Genomic DNA, 16016 nt, shown 5'->3' on the forward strand with positions numbered 1-16016 from the left:
AGTACTTCACAAAGAGGATTACTGGCCTCCAACAAATGCCCTACACTGACCGCCTCAAACAACTCCAGCTTTACACCGTTGCATATCGCCTACTCCGAGGTGATCTCTGCCTAACATACAAAGCTATGTCAAACCCAGAGCTGTTGGACATGCTGCCCCTAAAGAAATCCCAATCCCTCCGAGCTACACACTCTAGGGACCTAAACCTTGTCACCACAATAAACAGGACATGCTGGAGGGATAGATTCCTGTCCCAGACACTTCCCATACTCTGGAACAAACTACCTATCTATATCAAACAAAGCTCCTCATTAGCACTCAAGAAAAATCTTGATGATTGGATGGGAAATAGGAAACACACCCTGGGGATCACTTCTGTGGCTCTGCTAGACAGTGGCACAGGAAAATAACTTTCTTGGGTGGCGTAAGCCAGGGAACCTTGTTGGCTAGGCTTACGTAGGCCCTTGGGCCGATAGCCTAATACCTACCTATGACATCAGGAATAGCTGCATTCTTCCTCCCTCTTGTAAGTTACAGAGTTCTTTCGGTGATATGCCAATTAAATGCCAAGTGCCACTAAGGAAGGGAGTGGGGAACAGCTGTCATTTTTTACCTTTTCCCCTTTTTCTAAACAGGTTATATTACAAATGTAGCAGCTGCAGCACAACTTCTACATACAAAAGGGGAGTTAAGAGTTGTTGGGCTGCCTCACAGCAGAGCTCATTCTGCAAAACGTATCTCTTTGTAAAACAACATTAACAAACGTACCATCTCCTAGTCTGCCTTTCTGACATTCACTTATGACTAGAGTGAATAGAGTTGTGTGTGCTGTGCTGATAAAACAGTAATGTTACTCAACCTTCAATGTACACAGAGTCACAAGTTTTTAATAAAGCTAGTCAAACATTTTCAGTATAAACGGTATAAAAAAACATTTCCTGAATGTATACTACATACATATTTCATAAGTTGTCACATTTTATTTTTGCAAACAGTCATCAATGCCAAACGATATCACTACCCACATATGCTGCCCTTAAGATGACGTGAGTGCCCACAGCCCTACTGATAATGACACAGCCCTACTGATAATGAGGGGACGGACAAGCAGAGTAGATGCACCTGCATAGCTGTACAAACCAAGTAAACGTACAAATGAGCATAAGAGTACAATGTAAAGTCAAACAGGAAGGAATGGGCAACATCAAAAAGCAAAACAAAACAGAAAAATGTTTAATTTTTTTAAGCCGTATACATACCAGTCCCTTAGCTTCCTGAATTTTTTCATGAAGTCTATTACGCAAGATGTCCACAGCAGAAAATGAACTAGTTTCTGGTTTATAAGCTGTAAAGAAAAATAACATGCTGCTGAACATGAGCTGAAGCTGCCCAAACATGTATGTAAGCAGTTAAAAGCACCTGTGAAATGTCAGTTCAATATTCAGATAAGAGTTGAGTTTGATATAGAAATATTTTTTTTGTCATCCCCCCCCTCGAACTCTAATGGCTCTTCTCCACCGTCACTCAACTTGTTTCCCCAAACTCGACCTAATGGTTCTTCTCCACTGTCACTCAACTTGCCCCTCTCAAACTTTATCTAATAGCTCTTCTCCACTGTCACTCAACTGGCGTGATCGCTCCAGTAGAATGGGAGCTGGTACTCCCACGCCAGGTGACAGCACTGTGGCCCATATTTTCTTACCCAGGAATTCATATGTCCCCTGCCCAAAGATGGGTGGTAAGAAGAGCGCAAGCTTGTTATTCCTTGGGGGGTGGCATGTCCTTTCCCATGATGAGCACTCCCATCCATGATGAGCACTCCCATCCCCCCCCCCCTTAGTGACATTTCCAACTTTGGCAACTGTTGACTCCAAATGGGGAGCATGCCTCCACATGCCAATTAGCCCCAGCTGCATAGTGTGAATGCAGCGCAGCAGAGTTAGCTCTGCCACCTTGGAAATCCACTAGGTATTACCTGTGTAGCCAACTGTGGCTACCTCCCCCTCCTCCTAGGAGGGGGAAGCTAGCAATTGCCACTCACTGCTAGCCTCTCCTGCCAGTTCCTAAAGGCACCAGAGCCTCTAAATGAACCCAGCCTGCAACATAGTTGGGGATTTGTCCCTTTTCACCACAGATCTGGCTTATGTAGAAACATTTTTGCACCTTAGTCTGAAGACTTAATTTCGTTAATGGAAACAGAACTCTTTCTTAGATTGAATACTAAAGATTTGCATGCAACACCAAAAAAAGAATACCCTGTCTTAATTTAATGTTGAAAATATCTACCTACTCTCTTGACACGTGTTTTAAAATTGGATGATCTGTATAATAAACACTGTAGGCCTTACTCAGCCTACTGTATGTTAATGTTCTTAAACTGCTGTTTAGCATCTTTTAAAGTCCGGCACGCAGCTTTTCTGCCTTGGACTCTGCTGAAAAAGGACAATTATGTTCAATTGGACTAACCAGGTCAGCAAACAGAAATGAATGAATAAATTAATAAGTAAATCAAATTCTCTGCTTTAAAGCATTCTTGGCAAGCAGGCCATTTCACACAGTGTCTTCTGTTGTGAACAGCTATCCAGGTAAAAAAAAATCATATCATAACACACTGGGTACTTCATAACACCACTATAAAACTATTCTGTTATAGAGTACATGTTCTGGGGGGATACTGGATAAATAAATGCTAGTTAATGGTTCCAAGATAGGGGTAGCAGTGGAAGCAGCTATAAACAGAGCTCTAGACAGAGAAGGGAACAATTTCATTTAGAGAAAGTCTGCAAACTGCTGTAAATTGTCAACAGAAATTGTTAGCTGGATAGTCTATGACTTTCAGCAGGTTGACAAGGAAAAGAAAAAGTAAAAAGGGAGAGAAACTGTACAAACTCAGAGGAATACTGAAAACAGTGTGATGGACCAAAGCTAGGAAAAGCACATGGTAATATTAAAAGAAGGAGAAGACTATTCAATCACCCTACAGAGAAAATATACTAATGTCAGTGGCTCAGTAGGTAGCACACTTGTCTTTGGTGATAGGCTGCAGGTTCTTATCCCACTTCAGGTGACCAGAATTATTTTCAAATTATTGACACTGTAATTCAGCATAGGGAGGGGGTGCTGCACTCCTGAGTGTACCATCCTTCAGGTAAGACATTAAATGAATGTCCCATCTGCATCAGTTTGAGGTAGCTCAGGGGAATGTAAAAATTCCTATGGTACTTATTACAGAAAAAAAAATGCAGTAGTTGCTTTATTGTATTTACACTTTTTTGTTTTTCTTTCACTATTTACATATTTCGCCATAAACAAGTTATGTACTCACCCTAATGATGCATTTGTTTTGTCTCATTTGTCCTTCCTCAACCGATGGGGTCTCAGATCAGACTTTGTATCCAGCTTCAGCCACTTCCATAGACTATGACTTTTGCCCTCTGTTCAGCCTATTATCCTACACCACAATAAAACAGATAGTAACAAAACAGTCTAATTATAAATCAGACTCCAATTAGACTAGAAGGAAGGGATTGGGTGGCAAAAGCCAGGGTACCTTTTTAACAAGGCTTATATAGGCCCTAGGGCCAATAGCCAAGTACCTACCTAAGAGAAAGGTTAGAGCTTGTCAGAAAGGCAGGCAGGACAACACTCCTTAGGACATACTAGGAGTCCAGCTGTAAATCATCCAAGCAGGAAGGGAGCTGGATGGGGGGAAGTTGAAAATGGATGAAGAGAGGCAACACAGATGCACTGTTAGGGGAGTGCACAAAACTTTTGAATCTAATGTTGTCTTTTATGTTCTTTCCTCAACTGATGTGGAAGACTCCCCGGCTAAGGAAAACCTCGGCACGTCCTCAAGAAAGGACATTCCATAGTACAGAAAAAACAAACACTGCCCTATCCTTAGGCAAAATGCCCAATTTGCAATGTGTAATAAAGTTATGAGTATTAGACCAAGTAGCAGCTGCACAAAATGTCATCTATGGAGGCTCTGGGCTGAAAGGCTGATGTTGTGGACATAGGTCTGGTGAAATGAACCTTAGGAAGTTTAGGCAATATCAGACATTTCTTCCTACAAACAAAGCAAATAAATCAGTAAGCCATCTTGCCAAAGTTACTTTTGAGACCAACTTGCCCAGTTTAGCTTTGAAAACATAAACAAGTAACTGGTCTGATTTTCTGAAATCTTTAGTTCTGTGGAGATGCAATCTAAGCTGCCTATAAACATTCAACAGCTGCAGCATGCATTCTCCTTTGTTGGAAAACAGTTGGAAAGAAAACAGGACTGCTGCTGATCTGTTTACAGCCGTTTCTGAAGCCATCTTAGGTAGAAATGAAGGATTATTACAGAGGTAACCCTATCCTTATGGAAGACCAGACAGAGTGGCTGGGAAGGGAGAGACTGGAGTTCTGATATTCGTCTGGCCGATGTGTTTGCAACCACAAAAATGGTTTTCTAAGACAAAAACTTTAAGTCCATCTTTGCAACTGGCTCAAAGGGGGGCTGAGGCAGGGCTTCAAGAAGTATTGTTAAATTCCATAGAGGAATAGACTCTTTAATAGGTGGTCGCAGCAAAAAGGTACCTTTGAGAAAGTTTATTTTCTAGTCTTGATGATGCCAAAGAAGAATGTTTTTTCTCCTATGTGAAAATTAGACACAAAGGCAAGACGGGCCTTAATCACAGAATAACTGGTATCATTACTAAAAACGAAGGCAGGAAAATCAAGGAGCGCTAGAATAGGTGCTGAAAACTGGTCTAGCTGTCTTTGGAGAGCCCAAAAAGAAAAACTTTTCCACATGCTCTTATAAATCTTCCTAACAGAATCCTCCAGAGAGGATGTGATGACGTGTTCAACCGCAGAAGAAAGCCTAGCCTGTCTAGCCATCACTGGAAGTAGACAAACCATGCGGTTAACTTAAGAGTCTGAATATCTGTACGAGTTATCCCTGAGGGATGAGATAGAAGATCTGGAGATAAATCCAACACCCAGGGAGGGTGTACTAGATGAAGCCACAGGAATGGAAATCATACTTGTCAGGCCAGAATGGGGCAATGAGGATTACTTTGCTCTTCCATCTCTCAGTGATTCCCCCTCTGTCGAAATCAGGGCAAAGTATCTGCTGCACTGATGAAATGTGGAGGAAGCAAAGAGGTCACTGCACGATTTACCCCATTGACAAAAAATCATTTCCACCACAAAAGGGTTGAGAGATCACTTGTGAGGAAGGAAGATGGACAATCAGTTCGTCTACTAGAACACTGAACTTCCCCAAGATGTGCATTGCCAAAAGAAAGTGGCCAAAGAGATCACCCACTGCCAGACTTTCAATACCTCTCTCGACACAAGGGGTACGGTAGGATCTCCACTTGCCTCTCGACACAAGGGGTAGGGTAGGATCTCCAACCACCACCACCCCCCCACCTAGTTTGTTGCTGTACCAAACCATCGATATATTGTCTGTCTGAATAGCAACTATCCCTGGAGGGAGAGCATCTTGAAATGTCTGCAACACTAAGGACTGCCCTCATTTCTAGAGCACTGATGTGAAGATTGACCTCCAAATGTGACCAAGTGCTTTCGACCGTCCCTCCCCACCTAAGACCCACCACCCTAGTTGGGAGGTGCTTGTAATCACTGTGGTTTTGGGTGCAGGAAGGATAAAATGGCAACTCTGAGAAACTCCTTTTGCAATGATCCACCAGAGTATGTGTTCTCTGCAAATCCCTGTATCCGAATTAGTGTGGTCAGAGGATGTTGTCTTAATGACCACTCCACTGCAAATATTCACTGCAGTACCCTTATGTGATACCTTGCTATGGGTACTAGAATTATGGAAGCTGACACAGATCCAAGAAGTTGCAATACTAGCTTTGCTGAAGGAGAGGGGAGAGACAGAGAATATGAGATGCTTGGCTCTGCAAAGTGTTTAATCTTGTCTGTGGTAAGCTTGCAATCTGTGCTATCACATCCAGTCGAGTACCAATGAACTCCAAAACTTGAGTGGGGGAGGGCTGAGATTTGGCATAATTCACTGTGATGCCCAGCTGAAGATCTAAATGGAGCAAGTAGTTCCTGGCCTAAATCAGTAGAAGCTTGGTGGCAGCAGAGAGGAGCTAGTCATTGAGGAAAGGAAACACCCAGAATCCCAGCAGTCTCAAGCGAGCTGTGACCACTGCCAAGCACTTGATGAACACCCTGAGGGCTGTGGTGAGACCAAACGGCACAGCCCAGAAATAATAGTGATTGGCCCCCAGAAGGAAGCGTAGGTACCTCCTGGATCACCTATTTTAATGTGAACGTACGCATCATGGAGATCTACTGAGCACATCAAATCATCCTTGTGCAAAAGAGGCCGAATGGACTAAACCATGACCATTTGGAACTCTGACTGTTCAACAAAAAGATTTAGGTTGCTGAAATCCACGATCAGTCTCATGTCCCCATTTTTTCTTTGTGACTAAAAAGAATTTTGAGTAAGTTCTGAATCCTTGCTAGTCTGGGGGACTGTCTGAATGGCTATTTTTGCCAGCAGTTTTTCAATTTCTGTAGCTGCTGCTTTCCTATGACTTTTCCTGGGCTGATTGAGAGCCTAAAGGGAAAAGGGTAGGCAATAATCACTGGATATTATCTTCTGCACCCAAGTTTCTTTGGTGATGGTTGTCCAGCCTTCTGGATGCAGGGATAAGCATCCCCCTGACTGCCTCCACAGTGTAGCAGTCAGGCAACCTTTCAGGGTTTCCCAGGGAAATGACCCAAGAAGCCATGGTGTTGCAGGCCTCCTCTGCCACATGGGCAATGTCTACTATTACAGTCCACCCCTCTGCCATGGGGAACCTATCCCCAGAGGAGTCCTGAGAACAGCCTTGTGACTTGCAGAACCATATATTCATACCCCCTTCTTTGGTTACAAGAAAAAGTACTTTGAGGGGCAGAGAAATGTATCTATACAGCAGACAATGTCTTCCCATCCTGTTCACTCCTGGAGAGAGTTTCTTTCACTTTAGGGCTGAATAAGGTGGATCCATCAAAGAAGCACTGATGAATGTTGACTTGAAAGGCTCTGCAAAATCCTAAAGGTGCACACAGCCGTGCCTTCTCAAGGCAATTCCTGAGCCCACAGCTCTGGGAGGTCCCTCTAAGGTATGAGGCATCAGCCTCATACAGACATTTGAAAGGGATTGGAGGATGACCAGTTGGAGAGAACAGTCTCCCTGCCCTCTGCAGACATGGACTCAGAGACCACTGGAAAATGCCTTGATCAAGTCTGTCTGAAATCTTGTTACGTATGCCAACAGCTCAGGAACCTAAGGGCGAACACGCTTCTTAAATCTGTCCAGTGCCCTGGACTCACTGTTCAGGGGATGGACAGAGGAACTTTGATTGGCAAGTTCATTCTTGGTGGCTGCTGCTAACACCATAGCATCTACAGGCTGACCCTTGCTCCAATGAGCACAATCCTTTGGCACCACTAGGTACTTTATCAGGTCTTTTTGGGATTGACTCCATGACATTTGGATCTTTCCATGCTCAGCGCGAGATGAAGTCCACCACCTCATCTGCTGGGGGGACTACCTAGGACGTAGTCCGGCCAGATCTGACTGTTGGAAAAACAATGATTCCCCCTGGGAGGGGGAGTCAGAAGACAAGCCACCTTTCTGTCTCAAACATTTCAGTTGTGGAGACGGAAGACTTGGGGAGGGGGGGGGTGTCTTGTCCACACTGGTGAAAAATGCTCTGTCCACTACCTCAAAGGCAGAAGCCATGAGAGAACCATGAACTGGCTAGGTATGGGCCAAAGCCACCTGCTCAAGATGCATCAGAGCATCCCAATGATCCTGCCTCAATGCAGAAATCGAAGCCGCGCTGTCCAGCACAGAAGTCCCAAGAAGGAGGGTCCGCTCCAAGAGCATCAAAGCCAAACCTAACCCCACGGATCCATTGCCAATGCTACAGCTCAGTGATCCCTCCAGCTCTATCAGAGATGGTGCCAACAGGATCAAAAATGTAGCTTTGGTTCAAACACAGACAAACTCAGAATCCTTGGCTCTGATGTCTAAGAAACCAAAGGACGGTTTGGAGTAGGTATCAAGAGTTGAGTCTGTGCTGATGGTAGGCTTAATGTTTTTTTTTTTTTTAAACATACTTTACCATAAGCACACGAAGATGAAGCCAGAATGACTCCCAAATGAATCTGGTTCCTGAGAAATTACCTCATCATCCTGTCCATATCTGCTTCCGTTAGACTCCTAGTTGCGTAAAGGATGAGGTGGCGGAACCCTTCCTGGAGTCTCTGGCAAAAAACGTGAATGGAGCCTTGAGGGGACATATTCAGAAAAAAACCTTATGAACGGTGAACCGGAGACTTGGACATGGATCTTGTTAAATCCAAGAAGCCAGACTGATCTGAAGATTTTTTAAGTTTTTCAGGCAGAGCAGAGCCCAAAATGAACAAAGCAGAATGATCAGGGTATCGTTCCCTTGAGTCCTCAGCCTTTACAGAAGAATTCCTTTTAGACTTCTATGCAAATTGTTTAGAATGGGGAGGAGCTCCAGTAGATGAAGTAGTAGTGGAAGGGAGCAGACCTTTTAAAAACAAGTTTGTTGCAGCTTTCAATGAACATGTGGTGATTAAACCCCACACAAATCTTACAATGTACATTTAGATGAGCAGTCTCAAGGCAATAGACACACTCAGGGTGAGCATTCGAGTGGGGAATTTTATGCTCACGAGGAAACATTTCTTGAACCCTGTTGGCTTGTCAGCCATTTAATAAGCAGCAACAGTCACCACCAGAGACAAAATACCAAATATGGTGCTCCAAAAATAGCACTACTGACAATGATAGAACCGAAGCACTCACAAATGGGTAGCAAGAAAAAGGGTATACGTTAGAAGGAAACACCCATGCAGGGCAATAGGCCCATACAGAGCACCAAGACCCCACTAGAGAACATTTTCAGTAAGTAGAGAAACTTTATTATATATATATATATATATATATATATATATATATATATATATATATATATATATATATATATATATATATATATATATATATATATATATATATATATATATATATATATATATATATATATATATATATATATATATATATATATATATATATATATATATATATATATATATATATATATATATATATATATATATATATATATATATATATATATATATATATATATATCTATATATATATCTATATATATATATATATATATATATATATATATATATATATATATATATATCTCTCTCTATATATATATATATATATATATATATATATATATATATATATATGTATATATATATATCCATACATATATATATATGTATATATGTATATATATATATGGATCTAGGACTTTTGTTCGAAAGATTAAAATTCCAAATCCATTATCACCAAACATACTTTACCAAAAGCGCTTTCACTGAAAAAGCGCTTATGGTAAAGTATGTTTAAAAAAAAAAAAAACATTAAACCTACTTCTATGCAGGGGAGAAAGCCTCCCTGCGCCCCCCACACACCCCCTACTTTAATATTCTCACTCCGAGGTCACACTACAGTGGGGAAAAGGGAATTTCCCTTATCCACACTGTAGTATGACCGGCACAACGAGCATACTTATTTGAAAGTGCTGCTTCAGTGAACAGCACTTTTGGTTAAGTATGCTCGGTGATTTCTGCTTCTGGGGAAAGTGCAGTTGGGGATCTGTACGGATCCCATATATATAGATATATATATATATATTTATAAAGAAATGGGAGAATAAGAGAAAAGGTGTAGAAATAATAGTAATCTGAGTAGATAAAAAAATACCACTTATCTTTCCCTACACATCCAACCTACAGGTGACTACATCTGTATCGCTGAAGCTGCAAATGAGATTGGAGGTAATCAAGGCCAAACAGGGTATTATGGGTAAGATGAGGAGTTCAAGCTATGGAGCCAATGTCTACGGAAGTGTCCGAAGTTGGATCTGAGACCCCATCAGTTGAGGAAAGTTCACACAAAAAAGAAAATCTGATACATTTTCATATTACCTATTACTTCACCTTTTCGTTTGTTATATAGTAATTCTTCACATCATCTTTTTCATGAACACCAAACAATGAGTAAGACTTATCCCATTTTTCAAATGTTTTCACTCCCAACCTTATATTTCCATACAGCACCACATCTATATCAATGTTTTAAATACTTTCCAGTCAACATTTCTGAATAATTTCTAAAACTCCTTTTTGCAATCGAAAAAACAAACAAGCATGACTCTTCAATATATTTCATGTTACTTTTCCAAGACACTGTGTTGAACAATAAATGCCACAGAATATCACTAGCTTAAAAAAAGATTCAGATCTTTCTCTCTGTCTTTTCCTTATTGCTTTTTTGTATTCACCTCTGACTCCCCCAAGGATCGACACACTAGTTCTCTTTCATTACTCTGACATTAACCCTTCCTTTCCATTTCTGCTTCTCTTATATCAGGTTTTCAAGTCTTTATTTTTATTTCGTATTCCTTCTACACACTTTTTGTTACACTTTTCCTTTTCTTACCTCCACCCATCCATATATTTTTACACTTTTCAAATACCACATTTCTCAGTTTTGTCTTTTTTCAGACACCTTTTTAATATTCCCAAAAAATTACTGATGCTAAGCCAAGAATCAGATTTACTGAATTCGAACCCCCATCTCTCTATTATAAAACTACCTCTCTTTTGATTGGATTCAACCTTATTCCCCACAAGAAACAAATATGCATAGACGCAGACACACACCCTTTTTTCTTGAGGACAACTGTAACACACCTCACAAATCTACCAATGTTTCTTATTTCTTTCAGAACTTCTCTCAACTGTTTCTTCTCAAACTTAACCACTAGACCATCAATCTCACTTCTAGTAAAATTAATTCCTGTTATTCTTACCACTTAGCCTTACTGTACCGATTTGACTGTACACAGAATATGTTCTGTCCTGTAAAGTCTCTTCCATCCAGTGTTTGTTCCTGGCTACTAATACAAATTCGTCTGCATACGTTAACATTAATGATTCCATTCTGTAACTCTGATTTGTCTGTCTGTATAACCACACTTATTACCATCACAAACAACCACGTGCTCCATGAACGAACCTGCTGTACCCCTCCTCTGTCTCATCTTTTTCCTACACATCCATTAACCATCATAAACACAAGACGTTTCAAAACCTGTCCTCACTATTCTTATTTTGCCTCGTACTTCATACTGTTATGTTTAAGAGTTTCCCGTCCATCCATCCACACCTCCTTTTACCACTATTTTTTGCATATGGGGTTGGGGTGTCCCTTCAACAGTGACACTCAACTAGAGGCAAGGTTCACACCACCAGGTGGCTAGACCACACACACACGATTTAGAGTGCCCAGTCCACCTACTGCATGTCTTTGGAATGTGGGAGGAAACCACAGCACTCTAAGGAATCCCACACAAACACAGGGGGGACATGCAGATTCTGCACAGAAGTCACTCCAGCCAAAGACTATTGCTGTGAGGTGACACACCATTTCCCAACATAATTGTCTCCAGTTTTTTCTTTGCCCATTTCCCTTTTTCCTCATATAAATTTTAACCCCTTTACAAACATCATCTTTTATACCCTCTTCCAACCATTCATTCGATACTTCCAGAAAAATATCCTTTTTAATTGCATTGGACTTCCATTAAAAACGACACCGTAATCTATCTGAACCTGGTGTAGATCCTTTTCCTTCTCTTACAGTATCCTAACTCTTTCTTGATTTTATTTCCATTTCTTCTACTACCTCCTTTTTAATTTTCATTACTTTCCATGTACCCATCTTAAATTTTCACACAACTTCCAACTTTGCTCATAATTTCTTCTAGGCTATATCTTAATTGTCCTTTCATCCTTTATTACATTAATTTTTCTCTTATAGCACTTTTTTTTACATAAAAAAATGGGAATATTTCTTTTCTCCCTCTCAAATAATATTTTGTGTCTAAGTATCATTCTTTCAGTTTGTTTCTTTACTATATTTATATAATTCCTTTTCTTGCTCTTTAAGACTCCCACTACTCCTTCACAAATTTCTGTTTATTATAGGTCGCAGTTTCTTTCTTCGGTGGCTTACTCTCTATTTTTAAGCATATTTAAACTTTTGTTTATACACCACTCACCACTTTCTGTTATACTTCCATAAAACAGCTTAATTGCCATATGAACTTCCAACAATTACCACCTTTCTTTTTTTTCAGAATTATATTCCTGCATTTTTTCAAGTCAGATTTTTTACCTTTTCCTTCTTTTCTACAGTATTTTAATTTACACCTATTATTCCCCATTCATGGGACTAAAAGCCTACACAGCACCTCAACAGACGCATGGTGAATTGGCAAACTTTGCTTCTCTAATTTCATATTTTATTTATATTGTAACTTCTGAAAACAATGACTTCTACACAAAGTAAACTTCTCTTTACCTACTCTTCACCTGCTTTTATTTACAGACTCTCATAATGTTTACATCTTGTGCCATTTTCTGTTTCTCCCATCACCATAACAAACACTTTTACTACCACATAATTTTGAATTTCCTATTTTTTTTCTTTCATTTACATACAAATAAACTACCACTAATCTAAACAACTTCTGCCCTTTTCTTAAATCACACTTAACTCCCCTGCTACCACCATTCTATCTAATATCTGAATGTCTTCATTTTTTAGTAACACTGCAAGATCAGGGATCCTTACAGCCCACATCACGTCAAACCTACCCTTTTCCTTTCACCTGTACATCTTATAACAACTAATCAGCACTGCGTCAATTTTGTTCAGACCATTCAAGCACCATTATTCTTTTAACATCACTTGTTATGCTAGTCACATTCAATGATGCTACACTTGCGATAACCTTGCCTTTTTTGCAATTTTTAATCCATCTTTTGGCCTTTTTCTTTTCTCACTTTTCACCAACAGAACCTTTCACCTTTTTCTGCCTCTACTTTTATCTACCCACTCTTCTTCCTTTGCACTGAATACCCCAAACCCGTTTTCTATTTCCATGTGCTTTTCATTAACTATTTTTGGACTATGCCTAATTCTATACCTTCACCTTGTGGTTCCACATACCTACCCAGGTCCTTTAAGCATTTCCTTCCACCATTCTTGTATAAAAACTTGTACTTCTCTCATTAATTAGTAAAGAATCAAACCTAATTACTGACTTCCACGTTTCCTACAACATGGTTTACAGTTTTTACTGGAATGCCTGAACTCCCCACACCTTCTTTCTGTACATTCTGGATTAAATGCGACAGACAGACAGACACACACACAAGCTTAGTTTCTCTTTTTAAAGACACAAATGTCCCATCCCCAGTCCATACTTTCCCTCATCCACAACGGTTTTATTATACATATCCTGACATCAACTTAGAAAAACATTTTAAAGTCATTTTCTTTTACCTCAGTCATTCTAAATTGTAAAATTTTTCTTTTTAATTGTACACTTAAATTTTGATAAGGACTGCGGTGGTGGAGCTGCGGTAGCATTGTCGCCTCACAGTAAGACGTCCTGTTCGATTCTCAGCTAGGGCGTCTTCTGTGTGGAGAAATGCGTGAAAGGGTGTACCTTCGTTGAAGGTTGTGCATCAGGGCCGGCAACTCGGCACGTAAAAATCTACTGCCAATCATTAGCGTACCAGAGTTCTACTGTGGTGACCCCTAACCGGGAAAAGCTGAAAGACACAACAACTTAAATTTTGATAAGCCTAGCCCATCCAAGGAGACACATTACTTCTCCTTTCACATTTACTAACAACATTTCTGCTACTGTAACTTACTCAAAAATTATTTTGCAGAAAGTTTCAGGCTCTATATGTACTATATACCCTGAATCCTAGGGGCATAACAATATTGTCTAAAAAAAGGACCTGTTTATTTGCTGTTCAGCCTTTGTTTTCAATCTTGCCACAGACCTTTTCCTCCAGATATCAACAGCCACAATGCGTCTCCACCGCGTCTACCCATCATCCTTCTCCTTCTGCAGTCTTTCTCCGGAACATGCTACGGCTCCTGCATATTTCCTTGCTCTGGCAACACTGCTTTCAGTCTATTTTTGTTTACCACTTACCATCTTCCTGCAGCCCAACAAACAGCATGCTCTTAAAACCCGTTACTCCACAAGCCAGACACGTCCCCTCCATCTACATCATCATTTACAGCATCCTTCTTGCTTTCTGTTGTCTCCTCATAAATAAATATTTTGTCTGTCACCACAACCACACTGCACCGCATAGCTTCATCATTTTTTTATAAGACTGAGTCATCCAGACCCCCCTAACACCGTGATGTTCGGCTTCAATACGTCGTTTTATTTCAGAATTACACTTTCCATTCTCGCCTTCCCCATCTCATCTCTACTCATAGCCTCCATCTTTGGATTCATTGATCAAAGGTAACAGCTCTGTAATGACCACCTCACACAGAGTCCTTCAAGGAGAAGAGGAAGTCCCCCAATGCCCTGGCAAAATTTCCACTAGTACTTCCACCTCGGTTCTCCCCTAAAAATAAGCCACTAGCCTAATAACCTAATTAATAATGGATGGATGAATAAATGAAAAACTGACCAAATGCATTCTGAGATTTTCAGGCAAAGTGGGTTCCTGCTGGAATATATGTAGACAAATGACAGATAGATGCAAGAAACAAATGTTTTAATCAAGCATTCAGGGGAAAATACTACATATGCAAACTGCTGAAAAGGAGATGCAAGAAAAAGTATGAACAAATGGTAAAGAAACTGGTTGAAGTCAAGGACAGGTCACTTACAGACAACATGAGGTTTACAGTGGTACCAGAAAAAACTGAAGTGGAGGACAGTAAAGACCTTATGAGAAAATGCCTCAGCACATGCACTGGACTTTCTACTGATTATATTAAAATAAAGAGCACAGAATAAATATGTCCACTGAGAGAAGGTAGCCAAGACCTATACCGATTAAACAGTAGGCATATCAGCTACAGGAGGAAATTCTATTTTGCGGAGGAAGGGAACAATATTAAAAGGTTGGATGATGACTTTTCATTACTAGTATAAAGTAAGGGAAATGCTTTTCTTCCTTCCATAAGACTTTGCAGAGAAATGAAACTTGCCTTGAGTCTTCTATCACACGGATTAAAAGCCTATACAGACTCTCGACAGACACAAGATGAAATGGCAAAAATAAAACAGCTGGAGGCAGAGGAAGGTGGTGAGAGTGCAAACAACCAGTCAAAAGCTGCAGAAAAGCCAATGATGCCCACTTCAAGGGACAGATTTCCTGCAAAGCCTAGTCCTGTTGTCCAAAGAAAAATGATGGATAAAACAAAGGAGACAAAACAGTTTTCAAAACAGTGGAAGACTCTAAAAAAATGCACTGAGAACACTAAATGAAGACACCATTTAAAAAAAGGATAAATGTTTATATGACAAAGGATGCAACATTCTTAAAATATTAACTGTATTGTGAATGACACATTAAAAGCATTGAAATTGGTTAAGTACAATTGTGCATGTCAAAATTTTACTTAAAATGAAACTATACTTAACTGAACGGGAGGGCGCTATACTGTATGCTGTCTGATTTAAGTCTTTGTTTTCAAACTGCAACCTGTTTTATGCTGCTTTTAGTTTGACTATTAAAACAGTGCACAAGGGAGGGGGACAGAATATGAAGAAAGACAAAAGAAAAAATTAAATTAATATCTGTAATGCACGTGCCAAGACCGGGAAAGCATGCAAACTCAAGGAGGTAAGCACCACTGAACGGAGGTTAGAGAGCACGATTCACACTAATACTGCAAGGAGGTAAGCACCTTAACTGAACAGAGGTTAGAGAGCACGATTCACACTAATACTGCAAGGAGGTAAGCACCTTAACTGAACAGAGGTTAGAGAGCACGATTCACACTAATACTGCACTGGAAACACTGACGGAGGGA

At 40.2% G+C, this 16016-nt stretch overlaps 1 protein-coding gene across 2 annotated transcripts in view; it reads right to left on the minus strand.

Moving 5' to 3' along the window:
- The window catches only part of SURF6 (surfeit 6), a 471845-nt gene that overhangs the window by 125953 nt on the left and 329876 nt on the right, over positions 1–16016 (minus strand). For both annotated transcript variants that reach the window (XM_044058622.1, XM_044058623.1), the window contains one exon: positions 1260–1345. In XM_044058622.1, coding sequence (XP_043914557.1) covers positions 1260–1345 — 86 coding nt within the window. The remainder of the gene's footprint in view (positions 1–1259; positions 1346–16016) is intronic.

Source organism: Protopterus annectens, chromosome 16.part0, assembly GCF_019279795.1.
Source record: "Protopterus annectens isolate FY-2018-M chromosome 16.part0, PAN1.0, whole genome shotgun sequence".
NCBI classification, from domain to species: domain Eukaryota; kingdom Metazoa; phylum Chordata; order Ceratodontiformes; family Protopteridae; genus Protopterus; species Protopterus annectens.